Source organism: Fopius arisanus, unplaced genomic scaffold (assembly GCF_000806365.1).
Source record: "Fopius arisanus strain USDA-PBARC FA_bdor unplaced genomic scaffold, ASM80636v1 scaffold00003, whole genome shotgun sequence".
Taxonomy (NCBI): domain Eukaryota; kingdom Metazoa; phylum Arthropoda; class Insecta; order Hymenoptera; family Braconidae; genus Fopius; species Fopius arisanus.
Genome location: NW_011887742.1, coordinates 334,209 through 360,890, shown reverse-complemented (window position 1 = coordinate 360,890; position 26,682 = coordinate 334,209). Strand labels below are relative to the sequence as shown.

The window sequence follows — 26,682 nt, the reverse complement described above, 5'->3', positions numbered from 1 at the left end:
TCCCACGAATCATGATGAATACAATTTTCATATAATTGTTTTCTACTATTAAATTTTCATTGATTTTCCACAAATCCTGGAATTAAGAGAGTAATTATAATTACGGGATTGTTCAGGGGTAAGAGCTATTTGTTTTTCCCAGCGAATCAGATGGTGAACATAATGACAATAACATAATTAAAAATTGATTTGATCTCTGGTATAAACTTGTTGGGCTGAACTCGGTGTAACAATGGCATTTTCTCTGGTGCGAAGATCCACTTGTGTTCCTCTAGCTGTCCCATGTCCTGTTCGCAAGTATGTCTCGGTTAACGAGTATCGACTCCTGTCGTGTTGTCTAACTTGTGTTTTCTTCCTCACTCCCTGGGATTCTCTTACGTGGATATTTATATTTGCGGCTGTTTGGCCGCCACCGAGGAAAGGGTTGAGGCTACGATCTGACAGACAGGAATTGCACGTGGGAATCCCACGGAAAAGGCGCCTCATACCTCGTACACCTCACGCCCTTCCTCGAGGGCTTCTCTTGTTTTATTTCATCAGGTACTACCGGGGTGTTTGTTATACGCCGCGTATATCCTTTTCTACGAGTTTGTGTGGGTTTAACGATTCAAGAGACCTAGGTTATTTCTCGGCCCATTCCCCACTACCGGCTCTTTCACGTTGTTACTTAGTGCTTTATTACAACTGCAATTAAATTAAGTATCTCCTCACTCCTCACTCGATTTTCTCCCGAAATTCAGGTGCACTTCAATTCCGAACTACACGTCAATTTTTCGATACAATTCGTACAACTGAATTTTTCGATTTCTGACAAATCAGTTAAATTATTTATTTCGCATTACTAATTGAGTCTAACGAAAGCCTAAAATTGCCACCCAAAATCCCCTTCAAATTCTCTGAAATTTGTTGAGCCTATCAAAATTTCTCTCTCCATAGAACTTCACGCGAAAATGGTAAACACTTTTCGTCCGCGCACTTGCACCGTAAAATCTGTGTGCACCGAACAATGGAGGGAGACACACGCGGAATATATCATCGCAAAGTTATATCGTAAATACCACACTTGTTTGTGCGTATATGAATATCATATGGGCATTAATAAATTCCAAGCCCGTATTAATGCGACTAATGTATGCGTACCGCGGAATTTGTTACTCCTTGTACCGTCGTACTGTAAAAAATTCACCTGGTGATCACAATAGGTACTGTGGGTACCTCGTTAAGTGTTCTTCGCAGTGACCTCATCCTATGAGTTATAGCAAATTCTGTATGTGTTTGAACGAACATTTGCGTTACTTTTGTGCTACTGTTCATTGAGAATAACCGATATTACCGTCGTAGATTCGATTATCCCCTTGGTGTGGCAATAAATCTCTCGGTAGCCAATGTTTTCGATAAAATCATTGAAATTCAAATTTAACACCGGTTAAAAATCGAAAACACAAAATAGATTTCATGTATTACCATTACAATATGGTTTACAAGCGTTATATCACGCGGTAGATCTTCAGCCGAAGACAAGGGAATATATGAGCCAGAGCATTGTCCTTGCACCGGGTCATAATGCTAGACGCCAGTGCATTGTCGCCTCGACACCTATTGCTTAGGACTTACATGCATTATGCATCTGATGTTAGTTACATGAGAGTTTGACCGGTACACCATCTTCCTCGCCGATTTGCTACGTCTAATCTGTCGTCGGGCTCATTCTTTTCTTTTTCTCATTCTCTAACCTGCTGGACTAAATGCCACTTTCTCTTCGTTATTCATTATCACACCGATAAAAAATACCTCGTTGATTACCATGGAAAATTAGAAAATTGCGTTGCTAGGATTTTTTTTTTTCAAGTCAAGGAACAGGTGCGGTCGGATTTTTAATGCGAGGAAATATCATTCATTTTCGGATTAGATTACCACTTGAATTTACTGAAATTATTAGGAATGGGGCAATTTTGCAGTGAATTTATTGTTGGAAATTCGTTTTTTATGGTTGAGTTCTAAGGAAATTCCAAGGATTTCGTGAGGGATTCGGATTTAAATATCAGTTTCGTTGATCCTTCAAAATCAATTAAAAAATCGGTAAATCCTAGCCGATATATATTTTTAAATTTTCATTATATTGACGATTCAGAGTAATTTTGCACAGAAATGATAAAGTTTGCCTCCGACTTGAGTGAAATCTCAAATTTCATAATATTTTGCCCTCCGCAATCCACTTCACCACCGCTCTCCTGAAAATCCATACTCAATCAGTATATTTCATAGAATAAAACTCTCGCACTTCAAAAGAATAATATTTCACTTAAAATTCCATGAGTAATTTCGCAACAACGAGTAATAGTGCGAATCCGTCAATTATAATGGCCTTTAAAATCTAAAAATGATGGGAGTACCTGATTCCTGAAGTGAAGATGATTCTCGACACGCATGAGGGTTACATCACACGAAGACGAGTGTTCCACGGATTTTTGAAAGTGGGGGGTTCCAATGGGTGGGGTTTTTATAAGGCGTTAATATGCCGGAGGTTCAGTTGTGGCAACAGCCTGGGAGCGTCTTCTGGTGAGGTGATTAGAGACACGTTGGTTCAAGGCACGGATGTCACGGATTTATGATACACGTACCAATGATGTAAAATAAGTATAAAACGTACAATTTTTTTTATCCATTCCCACCAACAGTTGAAAATATTTTCCACCTCCCATAATTGTGCTGTCTTTTGGCACATGCCTGATGAAACATAATCCTAGGTGAAACGATCATAAACTCGTGAATGGGCTGATGGTAGGATGTCGGAGTGCTCAATAACTCTCGACAATTTTTTTTATGATATTGATGAACCTCGCGGACAAAGAGATAGCTTGCAACAAATAAAAATGAGAATAGATTCTCTGAATGGTTGGGATGGAAAGAGGTACGCGGTGACGCATAATGTTGTATGTAGGTAGCCTCTTCCAGCTGACGCGCACGATTGTATCCGGTTAAGGTGGTCACGGCTTAATGACCGTACAAACCCGGGAGTTCTCTGTTTGCTCATTTATTTGATAATTAAAATCACTCCAGACATTGTGAAAACCAACACAAAACGTGGATTCATCAATTTACCCTGGCTCGGTTACGAAATGAGAAAGGAGTGAGAAATCGGCGAGGGGCATTAATTTGATGGAATTGTCCGTGGCAATTCTTTGGTGTGTCATACCAACGGTGAATGACCCTGTTGCGTGTCTTTTTAATACTCGACCTCAGCTTCACCCTTGTCTTCTCTCACCAATTGATCCACCGGACTTTGATGGTCAGGTCATGTTGCCTTGATCTCGCGCGATATTCGCATTAGGGCAGGAATAGAAGTTTGATTTGTCAGCTCAATCTGTTGGGACCATCTTCAGGTTCATTAACCTAATTCTATTGGATGGTCGGGAAAAAGTAGAATTTTTTTCAAATTTTTGATAACTGAAATCGATTTGGATTTTTGTTAAGATCGGGGGAAAGTTTCTCTTAAAATTTTCAGTGAAAGAATTAACATTTTTAATAATTATTTGTTGACGGATCGTTTAATTTCTTGAAAATTCACGCTTTCAAATATCAATTATTATGCTTTGGAATGTTTAATATAATTTATAAACTTAAATAATACAAAAATTAAATCTTATCACCCCCTTTCACGTTACAAAAGGCAACTGTCGTCTCCAAAATCCTGATCTCGTCAATAAAGAATAATTATTAAAAAAAAACTGAAAAACTGACAGTCTGAGTTTGGTAAGGTAATTTTTCCGGTATTTTCGTGGTATTTTCAGTGCGAAGCACGATTAATTTCCGAGAAAGTGAAACAGAATAGAATGAAGAAAAGAGGCCGAATGGAAGAGGGCAATTACGCGATGCTGATGAGTGGACTTTATTACAAGAGGCACCGTAAATCTCAGGAAGACTGGCGACACGTCGTGCCTCGCGCACCCACAAGTGCCAGGGCGGCAAATGCACTAGGATAACCCGACAATCGAATCGATTTTTGTCCCAGTGCTGTGTGCAAACGGGGGTAAAAGACATCCCGACGACGAGACCCGCTACAAGAAATAGCCCATAGCTATTCTCAAGTCGCCGAGACAACTGTGGCCTCAGACTCCTCTCCGCATGTCCCCCCGATTGATGTACACCGCCTCGTCTTGATGTGTACCAACGGTAAGCCATACCGAACGCATAGAATTTTTATTTACCCCGATCGAGTTTCCACTACCAAACGCGGTTCCATCGGCCACTCGTTTTCCTTCATTCTCTATTTTCCGACGTTTCTTTCGCCGGCGATTCAAAACGGAAAATCCACTACAAAACTATTGACGCCTCATTGTGCGACTTTTTCCACCCGATTATGCACATAAAATCCATACTAAATGGATTCGCCTTGGAAGTTCATTATAACGTCGGTAAGATTGCGATTAAATGAAGGGAAAGAGAGAAAAAAAAAGGGAAAAGGGAGAAACAAAAGTCACTGGGATGGGGGAAAAAACGGCGATACGCCGTTGTGCTGTTTAAGTTTCAAAGAAACCCGCGGACTCTACAGCTCAATGTATATTATTTTCATTGGGAGAGGACGCAGATCTCTTTGAATCCAAAGAGCAAGCCGTCTTCTGGGCGAAGCCAAGGTAATTGTACGCGTTTGTCCTTTCAAATGCCAATCACTGGTGACAAAACGCTCGTCCACTGGCCACGCACTCGTCCCACCGCATACTCCCGCGTTTGTTATTAATTACACCTGTTTTCGGGATATTGATCCTTGAACTCGGGATTATTCCCCTCTTTCATCTTTTTCGTCGAAATTTTTTGCATTTTGGGAAAGGTTTTGAAAAATTTTTCAAAAATTTGAATAGGAAATTTTTTTATACTTTAGATGGCGTATTTTCTGAGAACATTGAAAAATTAGAAAAGTAAGAAAAGAACAGTATAATGAAAAGAACAAATGATATTCGCAAAAATTTCTAGAAAATTATAAAAAAAATTTTCAGAAACAAATTTCTGAAAAAGTTCTCAAAACATTTCCCAAAAATACAATTGTTTCGTATCCCGATTTTTTTTTGTTCCAAAAAAAAAAAATTCTGAAAAGTTTTCCAGAAATTTTTTGAAAATCTGGAAAAAATATTCCGATTACAATGTTTTTTTTACCCGGGTAACTGTCAGTGGAAAAAAAAAACAATGGATTCTCTTGACGGCGGATAAATCCATCAAATGCAGGGTTTATCGTTGGAAATGCAAATTTCAACGTGTAATTCATAGATGAAATTTTTTATAACAAGCCCAACAAAGTCGCGAGAGTCACGACTCTGTACAAGTGGGCAAGGGACGGACAAACGCGTTCCCGTAGGTACACACACGATCTTAGATTAGAGACTCGTCGGGGCCCAACTTGCCTCGTCTTCCAACCGCTACCACGTGATAACGATGGTTATACGCAACACAAATACATAAACACGAGTGCAGATAGTTTAAAGTTGGTAGAATTTTCCGCGTATATTGCATGAGGCGTAAGAGACTTGTGTGCGCCAGTGCAAATCTAACCGAGCGCTCGGCGCTATAAATCGAGGAAGACGTTGGGTCAAACCGTGGAAGATGCTGATGCAGGGAGATAGGCTCTCCTTACGCCGCAACTTCCTCGTGGCTTTCTTTGGTCAAGTGGGAATTATCATTTTCCACGGTGGTGAAAATTCCCAGAAGGGGTTGATATCCCTTGGTAAATTAACTCCGAGGAAGGCGCCCAGTGTTGATGAGCTTTTCAACGCTCTCTCCAACACTCCGACGATTATTTATTCCTCACTGCTAGAAAATTAAACTTTACATTTTTAACAACTAGTCAGTGACTAATTATTGGATAATTCTTCATCAACAAATCGGGTAATTTATCAAAAATTCAAGTAATTTTCTATTTTCAGTTGTAAAATCACTAGTATTTCACATTGTTGAATATTTTCCGGGAGTCTAGTTGTCAAATTTTTTGGTGATACTTGACACCTTGTGTCTAGGCGGCGAACCTTGAGGAAAATGTCCCATTAATTTTATAATTCATGTTTTCAAATTTTCGGATAAATTAATGGCATTTAGCTTGATTCATTCATCAATTAAGAACAAGTCTTCAAGAATTTTCATGAATCTTGAATTTTATTTTCTATCGAATTCTTTTTTCAACATTAAGAAACTTTTTCTCTCCGTGACGGACCACTATTTCGACTCACTTATTACGGCACTTTTCCCTCCGTATATTCCCATATTATTTTTTGTCATTATTTTTTCTCCGCGCAAGTCGGTTCAGCAGTCTCATCGACTCAATGTTAATTCGCCGCAAGTATAAAAGTCCATAATTTTCTTGCCCCAGGAGTATCGACTTACACCTTAACTTGTCGCTCGCCAAGAAACGAATCGCTAATAGCCGCTGCCTCGCGCAAACTCCGAGACTTCATGCACAAGTATAAGAAACTGGTCTCACAGGGCAAAGCCGAGAAAAATCCCAAATATGGTTGATTATTTTTTCCAATCTCATCTCGACCAATGAGAACGCACTATTTGACGTCAACCGACAGTTTCATTTTGGATATATCTTCCTACCCTGTCAATATTTCGCAGTAGCTCTTCATTTCGCCGATTAATTTCAATCCTCTGTGATTCCCTATGGAAATCCAGTTATTCTATTAACATAATTTATTCAAACATTCCGCAATCCACCTCCTAATGTTGACCGCTGCATTCTGATTGGCAATATCCAATTGGGAGATAAAACTATCGATTTTATAGGCGTTGACTAAATGACATGATAAAATCACATTAATTAAAAATTATGATGAAATGATAAGAACACTGCATATCGATTAGACCAAAATCAGGATTAAAAAAATTATCCTCTGGACACTCCTCAGTCTTCAAAAATAATCAGATATTTCCCACAAGCTCCTCTGCATACTAACGATCCGGAGAGATTTTTTTTCCGAAAATTACCAACTCTCGTTGCCACGCAATCAAGCAACTGGGAAATATCCGATAAATTTAAGGTCTTGAATAAAATTAGTTATTTTTCTGCGTAATCTACGGAATATTATTGAATACACCGATTCTGTTGGTTGAAATTCTGAGAGATAATAATTCGAAGCGTCTTGAGTGATTCCTCCGGGAGGGTCCAAATCTTTCGATAATAATTGTAGCACGTGATGCAAATATAGACGCATGAATCCACTCGCGTAATCTAATATCCAATATTTAACCAAGAACACGTGCCGACGGGGCTGCTACATGATTTAGCCGATTCCAATGTGTGCACACATAGATGTAATTCATACGTAAGGTAAATGCCGTCTTGGCGCCGTTTTATGCACATGTATGGGCGGCTCTACTTCCGTATGCAACTATCATGATTATGCGGGTGTGAGGGCTCCCTGCACTTTCACCATGGCTCTGATAAAATTGGCTTCAGTGCCAAAATCCATAAGTGTCCGGATATTTTCATACGGTAACTAGAAAAAAGTTAATTGACTACAAGACAATCCCGACATTTTGGATGCAAATCGTTGTATGTGATTCCGTGTAGCAAGTAAATTTACTGGCCGGTAAAATTCAAGTAAAAATTCTTTACGACTATATGAATATTTAGGGCCAAATTCCAGGCTGTTTTCCGATTTTTTTAAGGGAAAAATTGACGTAAACTTTCAATTTTCGAGAAGTTATCGATTTTTCATTATTTTTGCGGAATATAGTTGAATTGAGAAATTGAGAAAAAATAGTTTTATTCATTTGTCTTGATGACTTGAGACATAATTATGTTTCTTTGAATTTCTCATCGACTCTGAATTCGAAATACCGGAATCATTCATTTTCTCTATTTCCATTTGGTATTATCAGGTGAAAATACCTCGATTTTTAACGGTTGGATGAATATATTTTCGGGAGAGGATTTTTTTTTCTTCCATTGTTTCAACAACTAAAATGAAATGGTAGCCTGCCCATCCGATCTTCAGGGCGTGCACCCTTGAAGTAATTCCCCACGTGTTTACAACTTCCGCTGTATTCACAGAATCATACTCCGCACTGATGATCACAATTTCCATACAAGGTGTGCATTAAACAGGTGTATTACATTTTGGGTGGCTGTACAGTTTATCGTAGTGGTTAGACACTGCACTCCATCGCAAATCATTTTCATAGCCATGTTTTTATGATCTCCGCTTCCATAATTTATGACACAATTCCTACTGCTCCTGGCTGGTTAAACGGATTACCGGGGCGAATGCGTTAGAATATCCATTAGGGGGTTCATCGTCGGGGAAAAAAATCACCTAAAACGAATGAAAAATAAAATAAAATAATCCATTAGCATTAAGGACTGACAGAAGTGCGCGTGGGAAAGGTAGAATCCAAAAGTCACCGATACAATGCCATATGGAATAATGAATTCGCCATTAAAACGAGATCTTCTCGGTGTGAATGAATGTGTTTTTCATCAACCACTCAACGATCATATATGAATTACAGTGGTGTAATAATGACTTCCTCCTTCATTCTTATCGTGAAAAAAATTTACGCGGACGCCTTATGGAGTCATTACGGTGGTGCCGCTCCTCCGATATTTTCGAGGCGAGACGTGATCGCGTTTGGTGGATGAAATTTAACTTAATGGTGGGCGCAATCGTCTAATGTGGCCGATTCAATTTCAAATGCAATCCTAGTGCATTACGGAAAATAGGAGAAATCTAGCGAAAGTTAACGCAACATCAGTATTTTCAACGCGGTGCGTCCAACTCACACTTTTGTCTGAAATCTTCCGAATTCAGACTGCCGCAAAAAATGGCTTCTGTACACAGGTGATTTAAAAAAGGATTAATGACGAAAATAATCTCTTGTCGATTTTGGAATTGGTGCGATCTCCTGATAAAACACTTTTTGTTCTCTCAATAAGCGATAACTCTTCGAATTAGATGCGATTTTCTTGTCTCGTCCAAAATTTTTCTCGATACGAAAATTTATGTCATCTTCATAAATATTTCGAATTTCCTGCTTTTCAGTCACTGACGTTTTTTAAGAAAAAAACGTTAAATATTTGAGATTTAATCCCTATTTTACGCAATGATCGAAATTTTAATTGGAATTAAATCGAATTTCGAATTTCTTATCATTGAATGTGCAATTTACAAAAAAAAACATTAAACTCCTCTTTCTACAAAAATGCGAAAAATTTCCGATCGAAATCTCTTGAAAATGAAGCAATTAATTTTCTGTACGTCATGAAATTTCTTTTGTAAAAAATTACTCACCCGGAGCTTTCGCAATTTTTTAACTTCAAAGAGAGAATATTATTGAATATTATATTGAGTAAATTTAATTTGCAAAAAGGAGTTTTGTTAGTCCATTACGTGATCTATTGAGGGGGTAAGATTATTTGCTAGCATTCAGAATCAATTCACCTCGCAAATTGTCGGCGGGTGGTCCCAGCGTCATTGCAGCATCCTCTGAACTCGGAAAATCAGCAAGAACTCCAGGAATAATTGTTATTACGCTCTGTACTTTGGTAATATCTCGTGTGTCTCGGGTGGGCATGTAATTGTTTTAACGTTTTAATAACTGCGCTCGCGTGCAAGTGAGCGGTGTAGGGTAATTCTCCACCATATTCGTAATGTCTTTTGCCGAGCGGCTGATGCCATGAGGCCACGGAGCGACAGCCGTTGACACCGCGCCAAGATGCCATCTTAATTATATTCTCAAGTGACATTCTACCTCAGACAGGAAGGAGTATCGTCATTTTTTAGGCTCTTTCCAGGGGACTAATTGGTCTTGCCTTTCTACTTTTTCGAGATCTCTTGTGGTTTTTTCATTGGCCAATCCCCAGTTGCGCGTGCAAGAACTCTTAAAAATTTCCTGAAATTTCACTCACCGGGTTTTCTGAATTTTCAATTATACGAGTTTCAATTCAATTTTAAATAAAAATTGTTACGCCACAAAATTATCTGATTCATCAATGAAAAATTCCATATGCTGAATCAATCTGAATGAATTCCGTAATTGACAATTCAAAATTTTATGGAATCACCAATGAAAGCTGTCGATTTAAGTTCAATCCCAGTAGGAAATTTGGTCGAAATATAAATAATCTGAAATAGCGAAATGGTGACAGCTGGATTCCAATAAATTACTAACCGATCATTAAATCTTCATGGAAAAATTATTTATTAATTATTTATCGTACGTAAAGAATAGATAATTTAAATGAATTTAAATGTTTCAGGAGGAGAGCGAGCTCTCGAGCAAGCGGTGGGCGAGTGCGCCCCGCCGTCCAGACAGCCCCTGCATCCTGGGGACACCAACGTCTAGAGAGGTAAGTACACCCCGTCAATTTAAAACCAATAAATTCCAGTAAAAAAATCCAACAAAAGAATCAAACCAGCCCCACCTATTCACACATGCAACATAAGGACATCTCTCAGCTGGTTGAGCATACGGCTCCCGCGATGGAAACTGGCTTATTGCTCTTGACGCGTACGTGATGGCACCCAAATCGTAAAGGCGGCTTGTATGGCCCTCGAAGTGATTGCTAATGGTGACACCACTACATACAACTCCTGTGTACTGCCGCGTGATAGCGCATGTCGGGTTGACAAAAAAAAAAAGACACAGCGCACCGCTCTTCAGAGGCATTGCTCAGCATGTCAACACGTACGGTGCGCTGTTGTTGTCAGGTCGGTTAGGTGAGAAAGTGCGGCTAGAGATTAGACACTCGACACTTCAGTCATCCCGAAGTGTCGATTTTTCAACCTTTTACTGCCAAAGCACCACGCAATAGAAACTTTTTAAATCAAGTTCAATCAAGTCAAGTTGACAAAATTATTCAATTTCATAGGCCATTTCAAGTCGTTGAGGATTTGAATGAAATCCCATTGAACTTGATTAATATTAGGTAATCAATTCAATATTTCGAGTTCTTGATGACGTGAAACGAGGCCCGATCTGTCTTCATTTGCGTTACCACAACGACATGATTCAGTTTGTCTTGAATCAACTCGACGACTCGATTTCTATCAAGACCAGCCACCTCCATATCTGATCGACGGAAGTAATCAACTGTGACTCAGAAGGATGCAAATAGATACATCAGCTGGAGTCAATTAAAACCAATTTTTGGTCTGGATAAATTTATTTTTAAAGCCCGATAAAGTTCAAGTGACTGAGTCTGACCGAACCCGCCGTCGACCTGAATGATCACTCATTTTTCGGATAGCTTTAAACTCATCCAGAGGTAAATCCACTTGATGGTGTGCACCAATGAGATGTGACTCTCTCATAGGATCGCCAATAGCCGAGCGTTGAATATGGCTCCACATAACAGAGCGGAGAGCATCCACCGGTGTGATTCCGTTATCCTCAGCTGGGATGAGTGAGCTAGCTCCTCTTCCCACGCCAATTAAACATGACTCATTAACGGCCGAGAGAAGCCAGGAGGCAAAAGGCCCGTCTGCAAGCCGACTCGGGGATCGATGCCTGACCAAGACTAGCCGGCACAACCCCTTCCCCATATAACTCGTGCCAACTCCGTGAACAAGCAATCGGAACTAATCTTATCCGCGTTCCCTTTTCATTCTGACGATAGGATATGTGTCTGGGGTAGCTTGAAAATACAAGTGAGGTGGAAAATGTACGATAAAGAGTAACAAGTCCTGTGGGAAGATCTTACGGGGATTTCTTAGGCTGCATATCGTACCGTCGAGATGCCTCGTTCTTACCCCCCTCCAACTGAAGAGTTATTTCCTTTCTTATCGTCTCCCACCAATACCCGAAGAGAGGCGTCAAAGTTCGATTTATCCGTGGTGATCGTGCTCGCACGTACCACCGCGGGTGAATCGTAAAAGCTTGCGGGGCCCAGCGATTGCGCCAGTTGATGCCTCTCTCGTCTTCTCAGGGAAGAGTGACCGACGGCGCTGATGTACGTGGGCAGATCGACGATTCAACAGCGTTTATTTTCTTGCTCGAGATTGCCTCTCATCCTATGCCTACTCCATCTACGTACAACCCCCCTCCATTTTTCTCATTTTCTTTTCCATCTTATTGATGATGGAGAAAAGAAAAAATGGGAATTTCATTTGGAATGGGAGGAGGATGGGAGAAAATGAATACCGTTTCCAGGGGTCAGGGTTGAAGAAGCTACTCGAAGACAGTGTGTACTGTTAAAGCCGTATACTTAGACATCCACAAACCTGGCTTAATAAATATACCGTCTCTGTCTAGTCACCGGTGCACTCTTGTATGCGCGATTGACATTTTTTCAGTGTGGATCTTGTGGAGGTATCGTCTCTACTCTGATGATAACGGTAAAGCACTTGAGAAAGCCTTCGCCGGCAACAATACAAACGCGTTGCAGTGCCGTTGAGGTAGATACGGACCATGTATATGCATTGGGTGTATTCTTCGTCCCTTGTGGAGCTGAGAACGCATGAACCTGCCGGCTTCTGACACAGCCTGGTGTCCATATTCCAATGGCCAGAAGCCAACGACAACGTGTAGCCACCTTTCTCTAAGATGTCGCACGGCACAGGGGCTAAATCCCGGTCCTACAGACTCGCAAGGGGATCTTAAATTATTGCCACTGCCATTTTACCATTACTCGTGATTGTTGGAATTCCGTGGGGCTTCGGCAGTCTTGGAATCCTTGATGGAGCGCCTCTGGATTTTCGTTATTTCACTCGCTGAATCGTCTAGGTGTTGTGGGGATCACTTGCTGTTCTTTCAATGTTTTTCACTGGGACCGGGAAAGGAAGACCGACAGACTGTGGGATCAAGTGGGCTAGATGGAGTCGAGGGATCTCTACCTCAGGTACTTGCCACTTACGGAGATTAGCGCCCGAGACTTACGGGGAAGAGAGGTAATAACCCTAGGACTGGTGCCCGTTCAACTTACTACGGGTAGGGGGTATACGGCCACTATCCGACGTAAGCCTTTTTCAGATTCTAATTAGGAGGAATTTCTAAATATGCAAGGAGAAAAATTTTCAAGATAAATTGTAGTACAGTGCTTGAGGAGGCGTGCTGAGTGACGGATAAGGATAAATTGTGGTGTAGATCCATTTTTCGACTTGATTAAAATCGCTTTTTCACGTTGGTTATAGTCCATTTTGAATCAATTGCTCATTTACTCCATTCGAATAGGCAGGACGTAGGCTTCATTAAAATCTATTATAGAGAACTAGATGGCAGAACAATTTGGAAAATACGAGGCATTCTGTTAACCGATGGTTACCAAACATGGATAGTCCAGACGAGGATTTGAACCCGGGACCTTTTGATTATGTATCGAGTGCTCCCTTAACTGAACTATCTGGCTCCTAGCCACTTCTTCATTTCAGATTTATCGTACATATCAAGTAATTCCTCAGCAATTTGAATTTCGATTGAGAAATTGACTCGAATCAAGTGACTACCACTTGTAAATCACTTTATTCTGTGACTAAAGCAGTTCTTTCAGTTTGATTCAAGACAGTTCTTCAACTTGATTCAACTTGATTCTTGGGTTTGATTTAAATCAATTGTTCGACATGCAACTGATTTTTCTGAAATGCATAACGTTGCGCTTCATACAGGTCGTTAGCTTCTGATTGTTGGTGTATGAATGACTCGGCTTGAATCAAGTCGAGAGTCGCCTAGAAATATCTCTTTTTCTTTGGATGCACATACGATACCTAGGGCAAATGCTGTAAAGATCTTTTATGCCGTTTGGCATATAATATCGATCTGTACGACACTCCGTCGCCGGCGGCAATCGTACGAAGATGTGCCTTGGCTTGATCAGTGTACCATGATAACGGTAACGACAAAACGTGTCTTGGACGCGTACACCCTGTGCCTCCTCTCCTTGCATAAGGTTATGGCCATTTTTTTTTTCTCCTTCGACTCGGCATTAGACCTAGGCGAATGGTGCGTATGGGCTGGCTCTGGGCCCTCAGGATCGCAATCGCGGGTCGAAGGTCAGACACCATCGTAAATGCACATTGCGTACATCTATCGGTATGCCTTTCCGTGTATTTAGAATTGAGGGAAAACAACACAATTTCGATACGCATGTTGAATAAATAGCTAATTACACGGTTCGTCTGTCTAGTGATGATGACTATTCATAACACAATAATTGCGTGGTGCTATGGAATTTGCGCAATTTCGTCATTAGAGTTGCTCTGAATCGAGTTGAACGGGATAATGCCGGGAGTCAAGTTAGTTCATGTCGAATCGATGGAATAAATCGAGTTTCTCTTGAAGGAATACATACGTCTGATTCCAGTCGATTTTTCTACTTGATCCAGATTCATTGCCTGACTTAACTCGAGTTGATTTTAGGCAATTCAATTATTAAAAATTTCGGAGTTCATGAGGTGAATTACTCTTCTTTCTGGGTTTTTTCGAATAAATCGGTTAAATCGAAAAATCGATTTGGATTCGGTTGGGGTCAACTAGAGTTGGTATTTTTTTTTTTGGATCTATTTATCATTTCTCTGGCGAGTTTATGACTTGAGGAAGCTCCTTGATATGGATGATAAATCAATTAAACATTCTTCAATTAAGTTTTCTCTATTTTCTCGCAAGAAAAGCCGTCCAGTTCCTTCTGGTTTGGCGTTTTTACCGTTGATACGTGAAACAGTAAATTATTGAATACACATCAATTGAATAATTGATGATTTATTTACTTGTTTGAGATTAATGGAAACCCGCATTTCATCGCGGAAATTTTTTTTCGAGGCAGCATTCTCATCTTTGAAAGATGGTATGAGATAAATACTCAATTGAGAAAGGGAATGAGGCAAGGAGAGAGGGTCACGAGAAAGGTCTAAATATTCCAATAAATAGTACTAAATACTTTTGGACTTTGAACTTTTTTGAATTTCGAATTTTACAGGTAATAAGTTGAAAAAAAAATTAGGACTTAGACTTTTTTTTTTAAATTATTTATACGAATGAGATTGAAAAACTATAAATTTAATTGAATATTCAGGATAGAATTCTAGATATATTTTTTTTTCTTTTAATACCCATTTTAATTACTGGAGTTCGATTACGAATCCGAAAGTTTGATATTCCGTAATTTTCAAGTCCCAAGTTCAGAAGGACTTGAAATTTGAAAATTTCTCGGGTCCTAAGTCTTCGAAGACATTCGCCTTATTTCTACACGGAGAGGAAAATTCAATAAAAATTACCTATCTTTTCCATAATTCCGGAGCGAAATGGGGTTCTAGGAAATTTTCCAGAACTATCCCGTCATTTTTATCTAAAGTCCCAGTATTTTTCTGAGGCGTTCCGTAATTTCTATCTAAATTATGTAAATACAAATTATCTATGAAAAATTACGATACCGTCACTTGAATATTTCGCGTCTATTCCGTAATCGATAAGCGAACAGAAAGTTCCGTAATTTTGACTAAATATTTCCCTCCGTGTAAGGAAGTAAAATTGAACATCGAATTAGTACTTTTATTGGGCCTTAAAATCCAAAAAGACCTGGTACTCACCGCTGACATGAGCAAATTATGAACCCGGAAATTAGAGTTGCGAGGAAGAATTTCCAAGTGTAGTTGGACAAAGCCCAAGTGTCCGAGAATGTAAAAAATATCCACCTCCGCCAGTGCGAATCCCGAGAAATTGGGTGAGTCTTGCCTTTTCCGGGTGTTTGAAGCCCTCGAATCCCCTGGTATTGTATTCCAATAAAGATTCAACATCTCTCCGTTGTTCAATTGTACCTCACACGTCGTAAGGCGTGGTGCTGTATCGTCCGTGCAATTCACACGCGTCCCACGACGTGATCTCTCGTACGTGTGGGTTGGCATAAACACACGTTCCTAAGAAAATTCCAGGCGATCCTCCAATAGCTTTTTTTCCAAATTCCAAATCATGTTGAACTTCTCGAAACGGAAAACTCGTATAAAAGTTGCGGAAAAAGAAATGCAGTTAAATTTCTCCCGACACTTAGCAATCCTGTGGTAGCTTGACACTGAAAGAATTTTTATTGCACTGTCAGGCTAGCAATGCTGCCACAGGCAATTACCATTTTTGAATTATAATCGTAACTTATCTTTTTTTCATTATTTTTCATTACTATACTTTTAATATGAAAAATATTATAATTTTTACAGAAAAAAAAATTTTTAATCACCATAATTAGTTGAATTTAGGGGCGCCGGTTCACGTTCTATCTGCAACGATTTTTCGTCTTCTTCTTCAATTCATTATCATTATTCATTCGTAAAAAATATATTAAAATCTTTAGGTGTACGGAGTCATTCACCCGGGAAAACCTATCCCGAGCAGAATCCCCCAACAAAAATCCCCGGAACGAAAATCATCCGATTAAAATCCCCCGAAAAATCTGCCGAACAACCCAATTGTGATTGTGATTCAATTTTTGAACTGGGGATGACTCGAGATTCATTATCCTAGAGTATTCGACAAGAAATAGAAAATATAATTGGTTCAGTGGTCTGCCTAATGACTTTATCAATTTATTTTTATTTTTGGCGATTTTCTATTTTCAAGAACAGATTCTCAATCCGCTAGAATTACCAGACATGAGGGTGAATTTACCAATAAAAATTTTTCCCGTCTGGCCCCAACCTCCACCTCCAAAGCTTGTTATAATTTTGATAAAAATACCGGGGCACCGTGTGGTGGGAGAGGCCATAAAATCTTCACTTTTTTAATGTAAAACGTGTCGAGTCAGTGAGGATAGCCAAGACAACATCTGCAGCCGTTTGTCAGGAGTACCGGTACAAGATGATTCTTCGTCCTCTCGCAATATTCCGAGACAGTCGCACCGATGCGTTTTATTGCGCTTTATATCGCTCTGGCTCGTGCTACGCGAATCGATTTTTTACCCATTAGCTACTCGGTAGCCTCGGCTAGAGCATAAACAAGAAAAGTAAAAAAAAAAAGGAAGAAAAAAAGACCGAGTAACAAAAAAATGAATAAAACGAGATTATCACGGAGGGGAAGGCATTCAGCGAAATGGCTTTATAATTTTCCTCGACAATGTGCATCTATTGACAAACGATGATAAAAATCCCAGCATCCTGCTGAACCCAACTCGCCATTCTCCTCGCACATGAGTCTCCGCTTTTTTTTTTTACATCTTCCCGCTTTTTCTTATTCATTTATGGGTAAAAAGGGGAAAGCTGAGGTACATAGCAATCTAATCGGCAGGCGTTGGGCGAGTCCATGTGATTTATCATCCGCTGTCTCGTCCAGTGGTGCATTACAACTGGCCCTTTCTCAGGATGCTTCGATGCTGGAGCAACCGTAAACACGACGTTTACTCGTTCGATTTACCCATCTCTCGTCTGGTGTGAGATGTTTGTCTGGTTCAAACCGCTTGTCACTCAGCGATTCTAAACATTGCTTGCACCCCCTCATAATTATCCTCGAAGGAGAGATACCAGTTTGACCGTTTATTTCAGGACAATCTAACGTTTTTCTCCTTCTCCATATCTTCAAATTTTTATATTTTTTCGAAATTTATTGAAAACCCTGGACCAGAGTGACGCAAGAAAAATATATATATGTTTTTTGTATATATAATTTTCTTTATCATTCATCCCATATAATTTGGTGACTACTCGAAATTCTTGGACATCTTGAAAACAAAATTTAACCTATCCCGGTTGAAAATTACCGTCGCAGACTTTTTCCTATCCATTCGCTCCGTGATTTAAAATTTTCACGAGTGCAGTCTAGAATACTTAGAGAATAGGTTCTCTCCGTGGCGCAATTACAAGTTCATTATAACGGCACCGATGGAGTCGCGATGTCCCTGATTTAAGGGACGATTCCCCAAACATTCGGCGAATCATGACTTGGCGAAATTATGACCAGTGCTTAATTACGCCGATTTAATTTAACCGATGCCGAATGGACCCCATGGGCGGGGTGCCCTGGCGCTTGGAGGTTCGACTTCCCGCTGTTAATACACGTATTGCGTATAATGTATTACGTATACAGTACCCGGTCTGTATATTCCGAATGGACGATAATAATCAATAAGGACGGTAGCCCGGGTTGGTCCAGCTTACAAATTGTAAATTCTCCATGAAATTAGACAGCATCACGACTTTCACCTGTCGAATGTATCATCAGGGACCCCTCTACACGCATCTCTGTGTACGAAATACTCCCGCAATGTTGGGCCTGTTGGGCCAGTTCTACTTACGGTGATATTATTTATGCGCTGTAACTTATCAAATGTATGCGGCTTAATGATGCATACGGAAAAAAACGAGACGAGAGCGCACTGGGATAGACTATTTTCACAAAGATTGATACGCCCACAGAAAGAAATTGTTTAAATTAGCGGAAAAATCTTGTAAAAAAAAAGTACTCGACTTTCTCCCATTGTGGAAACAACTAGGAGAGTCGGCTTTAATATGATAATTTTCATCGATTACCTTTCGTAGAATAGGCTGGATGATTAGTCTCGGCACTGGTAATAACCAAGGCGATCTTCATGTTTTCAGATCGGAAACTTCCGCATTTTTTCTATAATTCTATTATGTATTCAAAGGGGTATATTTAACTATATTTTCTAAAACGGCAAATTTAAGTGATTGCCAGTCTTGAGAATGACGACTAGACATTTTTCAAAATTAATTTCGTATTTTTTTTTTAATCTTGAATTTTGGACTTCATTTAGCTGTGGACTAAATATAATTCCTGATTTTTCAGTTGATTATCCTTTTGTAAAAAAAATCATGAACTGGAATTTTGATTGAATATTTCTTTCTGTGAATTGCAAAGGTTTTTTTTTGACAATTCCCGTACACTTAAATCCACCATGGAAATTTCTCTCAGTATATTTATCTTAGTGTTATTAACCACCTGTCGAAGGGGGCAGGTTGTTCGGAGTCTTGCTCAATGATTTTACGCATCCAACGTCATCACCACCAATGCATCATTTTCTATCATCGTCAAGTGTAAACCGGGATTTTTCAGCGGGTGGGTTGGTGAGTAGTTAGCGTGATTGCTAGGGTTTTGCAAAAATATTGGAAATGATATTACGTTATTCGCATCCGTTCAAACAGATGGTAGAGTGTAGATTGCAAACGGTGTGATCAATGGAGAGATAAATCACCTTATCTCCGAGTATTTTGAATTATCCGTGAAATATTGACTGACTACTGTTCACTCGAGGGTTCTATGCGTGAGCATTAAATCAGCGCCGATTTGCATTTCTGAACCCTTTCACCTCTGATCTCCAGGAAAATTTATCGATTTATTGGCGAGAAATAACTGAATGTCAATGTCTCCTGATAAATTATTTTCGGAAGATCGCCATTAAATTCCCGGGAAGAGCATAAATCAAATTTTTTTCACTTCAATACTTTGAGTTTAAATTCCGAACAGTTTCTAATTAACAAAAAATTTACAGATGTGTTTATCAGAATTTATTGAATTTTTAGGAATTCTTCTGAAGTAGTTGTACCGAATTTGCAGTTTTTTTTTTTTTTTTTGGATAAAACTTTGAATTTTCAATCCCAAAATTTCCGGAAATTACAATAAGTGAAGTGCACCGTAATATTCACGACATTGAACAATTGGCCAACGAAGATTTTTTTTAAATTTCAAGTTTTTTTCTGGAAATTTCGATTGTAATTTTCCAACAGTATAGTGTCAGGAGAAATTACCGACTTTTACAGTGAGATACTGGTCGTACGAATTATACTCAGGTGCAGTAGCCGATAGTCCGAAAGATATATACCCCAATATTTTTAACGAAGTCAAATTACCAAATGTACCACCTCCAGCAGTTTTACGGGATTCACCGCCTCGTACCCATGAAAAATAATCATTCCACGGTTAATGACTACACGCTGATGGAGAGCAGCCCCCGAACATTAACTATTTTTTATCCCCGACACGCTGACAACGTCGAGCTGCTGAACAAATAATTACGACCGGATAATTGAGACTTCGCGATAACTCTGATAACGTCTTTGACATACATTGATGAAGTCATTATCCCGTGTTCTCGGTTCATTGCCTCAACAGGTGTCATGTCACGGAAACACAGATTACGCAGGAAACATGCGGAAATAAATATTCAATAAAAATGACCGATCTCACGATTTCCTGATTGATTACAGCGTGAGAAGTATTCAGAATTCACTTACAAATTTATTGAAATTTCACTCACAAATCCATCTGAAATTGCACGTGACATAAAATTCGCGCATTTGAAATGATTCCGTTAATTTTCTCAACGATCCAGATTGAGGATCGTATCGTCCACCGATGGAACAAAAAGAATAAAAAAATGTCTAATTTCTCGATGATTTGTCATGAGTACTTGGATTCTCCGAAAGGTCAATTCTCTCCTCTTTGGTATTAATTCGCTAGGCGTCTCGGGTCGTTATACAGCGAATATGTTTCACCACCGGAATAATATAACCTCTGGCATACTCGTAGCATGATCAATGACATCTTTACGAGGCGGGAGATAAGTGCACTGGCTGTAGAGTGTAAAAAGAGATAGGAGGCCTTTGGTGGAGTGCAATGAGGGAGTCGACGACGCGTTAAAATGAACAAATGTAAAGGGAAATGAAGAGAGAGAAATAATAAGACGATGAGAATATTTTAGCCGGAGGGGCCAAATACGGCGAGGGGGTGCGATAAATTCTTAGCAGCTTAATTCGCACTGGGGGTTATCGTTCAACCGATTCGACCGAGTTCATATCATTTCGACAAGATTGCATGGGATGTGACGTCATTTGGGCGTGTCTCATACCAATACACCGTGTGTACTGTTGGGATTCCTGCGCCTCCCATTTCATTCTGCATGCGCATATCAAGTGATTTTTTTCGTTACGTGCATCACTGGCATCCAATTAACCAATGCTCAATTTTCTTTTATCATCTTTTTTTTTCAGTCGAGATGGGTTTTCGGGTACTTAGGGGATTTCGCCTTTTGGCCATTCCAATTATTATTCAGGGGTGAGAAAATTATGGCCATATGTTAAGAGACTAATGTGATGGAAATACTTGACTTACGATCGCATGACTGGGCTTTGAGGGAACCGGGCACCATCGTGCACGACGAGTGACTTTAATGAGTATTTATTCCCGTCGTGAAATAAAGACGTTTGGCAGGCATAAATTTTTGGGTAATCGATTTATTTATTTTTTTTTTGATACGCCGGTCTTTTGGGGATTTTCCGGTATTTTTATGGCGGGTGTGGGGAATTGAATTATGGGCGCGGAGAAAAAGTTTTTTAATGTTAGAATTTTTTTAATGATGGAGATTCTATTTCAAGATTCGGAAGTATTTTTTTTTTTTGAGTGAATTGGTGGAGTGTACAAAAGCCAGTCGGCATTATTTTAGAAACATTTTTATTTTCAATATTATGAGATTTTATTTTAAATACCGATTTCAGGAGAAAATTCTAGTTAAGACTCTCTCAAGTCTCGAATCGAGAATATTTGCCTCGACATGAATTGCGATTTGAATCAATGAAAAATTTCAATTAAAAGTTGGCCAAAGCCCAAAATTAAGACCAAGTTCCAAATTGAGATTATCAGAAGGTTTTCATTGAAATTTCAAGTCTCAATTTGAAATCGATAAAATATTCAAACTTTTAAATTCACCCATTCAACTCAAATTACCTTTTAAATTTGGATTTGGAAAAATATAAAAATAATACTTTCTAGACTCCCAGCTAGAAGCTTGCGGAATGTAGAAAAATTTCACCACAAATCTGGAAAAATCTGAAAGGTTTAGTTTTACTGTGCACTGGAATTTTCGAAATGACAGATACGGAGGGAATAACCGTCGGTAGCCTTGTAGAAACTAGTTCACAAACAACTGGAATTATTAGTATCGTGTCCCACGACATGATCCATTTATTAAATTCCATGACATGTGCCCCCAGCAAAGCCTCACACCTACAATTTGTACTCCCCCCAGGATTTTCCCACGTTTGCTAAAAGCGAGTGTAAACTGTCACGCTTCAACAAAGCATTATTTCTAAAAATCGTGACATTGTTGCAATAATGTTTTATTTTTTAAAAAATTTCAGGCGGCGGGACCGCCAGTTCAGTTAGAGCCAGTGGATCTGTCGGTAAAGACACCGGTGGTGCTGCAGGTGCCACGTTACAGTCCAGCAGCAGCATTAATTACCACAACGAGAAGAATTCCATCGCCATCTACAACACCCACACCGCTGGCAATGCCGATCTGTCCGTCAACCGGTGAGTTACCATTTATGAAAATACACCCTAATTATTCAGCATCCTGGACCACTTCTGCATTTGACCGGCATGTACAGCCCTTTGTCTAAAAGGTCGAGATAGGTTTTCGTGCACGAATCCATTTCGTGACCGGAATTCCCCGGTGTCTCCCTTCTTGCACTTGAATTTATTCATAATGCTACGACGAAAAACAAAGGGGACGAAAAAATAGGAGAGGTTAAACTTCAGGATGTCCTTTCTTCTCCCTGCAATTCTCTGTTACTTTATTCTCCATTTTAAACTGTTGAGATGATACTTGAGTTCATAAGGTTTAAACAATTCAAGAAAAAACTCGCGTGAAAATTCTTTTCTTTTCTTTATCAATTTTATGATATAAAAAGGGGAAAGGAAATCGATCGCGATATTCTCGAACAATCTCGAATGACTGTAAGGGTAGGATCAGTAAGATCGATCTGACCCGCCATCACGACGTTGTAGTTAAATTTTAAAAATTCAAAAAATGTAAAAAAATAGAAAATCGTAAAGATTTGAGAATTCTCGCGTAAACCAAAGGAGATTGCGAATTATTATACGAATTTTACCTAGGAGCGGGCGGAGCGAAAAAATTCGCGAAAGTTTGGGAATCAAATGATTTTTTTCATAAAGAAAATATGGAAAGAATGATTTAATTTGCAATTTACTTTCTTTCCTTACATAAAAAGGAGAAAGAAAAATGATCTCAGAATATCTTGAATCACCGTAAGGGCAAGACCTGGAAGACGAAATCGACCCACCACCGCGACGTCGTGGCTAAACCCCAAACATTTCGAACGAATGCACGTGCCGAGCACGCGCAGACAATCTGATATTAAAGAACAGAATGACAAATCCCTAATTGCCTAATTAATTAATGATTTTTGATGTTGATCAATTTTCATGAATTAATTGGACTGAAAGCTCCACTTCTCATTCGGTTCCAATTATTACAATTACATTGCTCCAGAAGCTGATGATGTTAGTTCCGATCTTACCTGAACTTTCAAAAATTATTATCCCCCAAAAATGCGCAACGCTTTTCTCCTAAAAACTCGATGAATATCAAATTAATTAATGACGGCTCTTCTGGGATGAATGATAGAATCCATAAATCCGAAAAAGTCAATTACAATTGCTGCGAACCAGCAGATGAAACTTGTCTCAAGCCAACAATTTTCCCTTCACACCTATTAGTGGCTGATTCAACTTAGCCCGACTTTCACCTGCTTACCTGACCATGGTAATTGTCTGGGCAAAGTAGTCCGCATGGTTAACGAGTCTACCCGGGAATTTCGTCTCAACCGGGCATTGCAATAACAATCTATCATCTCGCAAGAACGTGAATTAACTCACAGGTGGGTTATACAGGTGGATGTGTATCTTAACCTCTGTTGACATTTCTCCACGAAGGTAGACACGATCAGAGATTCTATTGTTTTCCCAGTAAACACGTCTTTAAAGATAGGGTCTAGGATATTAACTCAGACATCGACATTGGGTATGCGGTCAACGGGAAACCACTCGGAATAAAATCTCCCGGTTCATCGTGGAGATTAGACAATACTCATCCCACTATGCAGCAAGTCTCATCCTATCGTCAACTGTGTCTATAAATTCCGACATCCGTTTTATAACAGACTATCGGAAAATTCCTATCGTGCGTCCGTCAATACCATATATGTGAGATAGACCCGGTGTACGGTAGACCCGTGACTGGATGTTGGGGTGATGCAATGGAAAATAAAACATGATCTCTCGCCACAGGGAGATCCGGAACGAAAAACCATTCCTTCTAGGGTACCATGTTGTCCGAGAGATATAATTGACGTGAACCCTTTTGACTCTATTTTTTATTTCCAAACTCTGTCGATCGTTTATATTATTTGTTTATCATCTTTATTCGAGTCAAGTTCAAAGTAAAATCCGTCTGAGTTGACGAGAATGACTTGAATTGATCAGATTGTTGAGTCGATTCAACCCATGTCCTCTTTTTGTACGCGAAATCGCTGAATCTGACAGTTATTCCCTCGACCAGGTCAATAGGCGCACGCGTGTGCAGATCTGAAGAAGATAATCGCATTGTGAATTCCCATAAAAATTCGCTTTTAAAGTTCACATCCGGTAGTAATAACGACGGTTACACTCACGTAGGCGGTTAATATAAAATTTTTGCTATTCATTTATGAAGTTCCATGCTGCAGATTTATCGCTAGAATGAAAAGATGACAGATAGCGTGCTAAAGTTTTGTGGGTTGAGAGTCGAGTGAAGTCGACGCTCCCATACTTTGATTGTCTTTGATTAATTAGCTGTGCAGACGCGGTTTAGCTATCAAGATTAGATGCGTAAGAGAATTAACGGAATCATTTGTTGTTACTCTTCTTTGTCCCAGGAAAGCCTAACGAATTGAGAATAGAATAAATTTGAGAATAACCGGAAAATGAAAACTCGCGTGACTGTTATCATGAGTTGAGTGTCTTTTGATCGGGGCACGATTGGAAATGGGTGAATCATTGTTTTTGTTTTTATTGTTTTGGATGATGTGTTTTGCCACCCAATACTTAAACACGCTTGGGCTCTCGTTGGCGCGTGAGCGGTCGGCAACCGATCGAGATAAATCGTATCGAAGCTTGGATATATGGTCGAGGTGGGGCCTTATTCTCTCTTTCTCTCTTGGGACCGGTGGTTGCATCGTAAGACAAGTAGCAATAGGCGAGCGTGGTCATATCGCGGACGATGTAGCACGAGATATGATCTTTTCCGATCCTCTGTTGCTGCTCTTGAGCTTTTGAGACAGGTGACTGCTGGGGTACACCATCTCTACTTTTCCACTGTCAGCATATTTTTTTCTTTTTTTTTAAAAGATAATTCCAAATTAAAAAATATATTTTCTTTCCGACGAGACATTGTCTACTCTTTAATATAAATTGTGGAATATTCCATCGTAGCGAAGAAAAGTCGGATAGTGATAGTAATTAATAATAATTATTTTCTGAAGGCATGATTAGTAACTTTGCTGGACAGTACTTGAATTAATCAAGTGTAAACTGGGGTATGGAAAATGTTGAAATGAAAGGATCCATTGTCATCGAAGAATGATGAACCAATTGAACAATTCATGCCAACACCCACGTGAATCCCTCTCCCATTCTTAATGATAAATTCATACGCATACGCCATTAGGACAATCATCCGTGTAGCACTAATAGCTCAACGTTAAGGTGTACAACAGGTTACATTTAAGTGGAGTAAACTCCAGTGCGCAATGCTATGAGGGCGTGAGAAGTGCCCTGTGACCTTCGCGGTACCCCATGGGCCCCTTCGTCTCTCCCACCAGGTCTCATTGGGCCGCATACTATTTCTATGTAGCCCATAGAGACCCGTATCTTACCACGGTATAGCGGAATACAGACCCTTGATTGTTGAACGCTCTTCTAACAGTTCGTAAGGTCGACGGTGTCCAATCAAATTTTGACAAGTCTCCCATCCTCCACTAACCGAGCATTTCATCACGTGGGAATACATCAGCCGTCATTACGTATTTACATGTCACAAATTTTATCAATCATCAATTGCATCATAATGTTCATCGTCTACTGATCATAGCACAGAAAAAATAATACAAATTAAATATTTCGTTTTTCGTAACTCGAGAATATTCAATTTTTCGGGAAAATTATCCTTTTTATTTCAAATGAAAAAACTTTTTTTCTTTTATTTAAAAATGATAAAACTAGTATTTTTAATAATTACAAAGTGACTTGATCATTCTGTTGAATTCTTCATCGCCGAATCAATTTATTTCGTGAATATTCTGGTTCTCAATTTTCCGGCCCATGGCACTAAAAACCGTAAAAATGTCAAAACTTCAAATTAAAAAAAAAAATGTCTTTACGTTAGAAACCTTACTATTAAAATGAAACAACAAAAATCATAAACCATTAAAAATCCATCCATCAATTTTTTTCGAGAAAACCTCAAATATGAATTCTTTAAAATTCCCCATGCCCATAACTTTTCTCTGAGCATCCAGAAGCAAATTTGCCCCGTGAATAAAATCCCGAACAAACGACCACTAAAGATAATCCCAGTGAGATCGCCCAATTGAGATCACCATATCGACCTCGATACGATACAAATGCAGTAGGAGGGTTAACCTTTGAGGAATGGCTATTCCACGGCCACTTCCTGGGTTCAACGGCTGACGGTGTATGTGGGTAGGATAGAACACGTAGTGTGAACGCTTCCCTTTTTACAATCCATTGCCGGTAAAGTGAGCCAATGGGCGACATCAGACGCATTCACGTGGTCCCTTGCATAATATCAAAGAGTCTTATGCAACCTGCCCTTCCCACACTTATCACTGCCTCACACTATTCCATTGCCATGTACCTCGTCCTCTTCTTCATATCCTCTCCTCTTTCCTCTCTTGTACATCCCCCCCC

At 39.5% G+C, this 26,682-nt stretch overlaps 1 protein-coding gene across 2 annotated transcripts in view; it reads left to right on the top strand.

Moving 5' to 3' along the window:
• The window catches only part of LOC105268351 (Krueppel-like factor 3), a 148,153-nt gene that overhangs the window by 32,973 nt on the left and 88,498 nt on the right, over window positions 1-26,682 (top strand). For both annotated transcript variants that reach the window (XM_011307865.1, XM_011307856.1), the window contains exons 3-4: window positions 10,247-10,336; window positions 22,053-22,224. In XM_011307865.1, coding sequence (XP_011306167.1) covers window positions 10,247-10,336; window positions 22,053-22,224 — 262 coding nt within the window. The remainder of the gene's footprint in view (window positions 1-10,246; window positions 10,337-22,052; window positions 22,225-26,682) is intronic.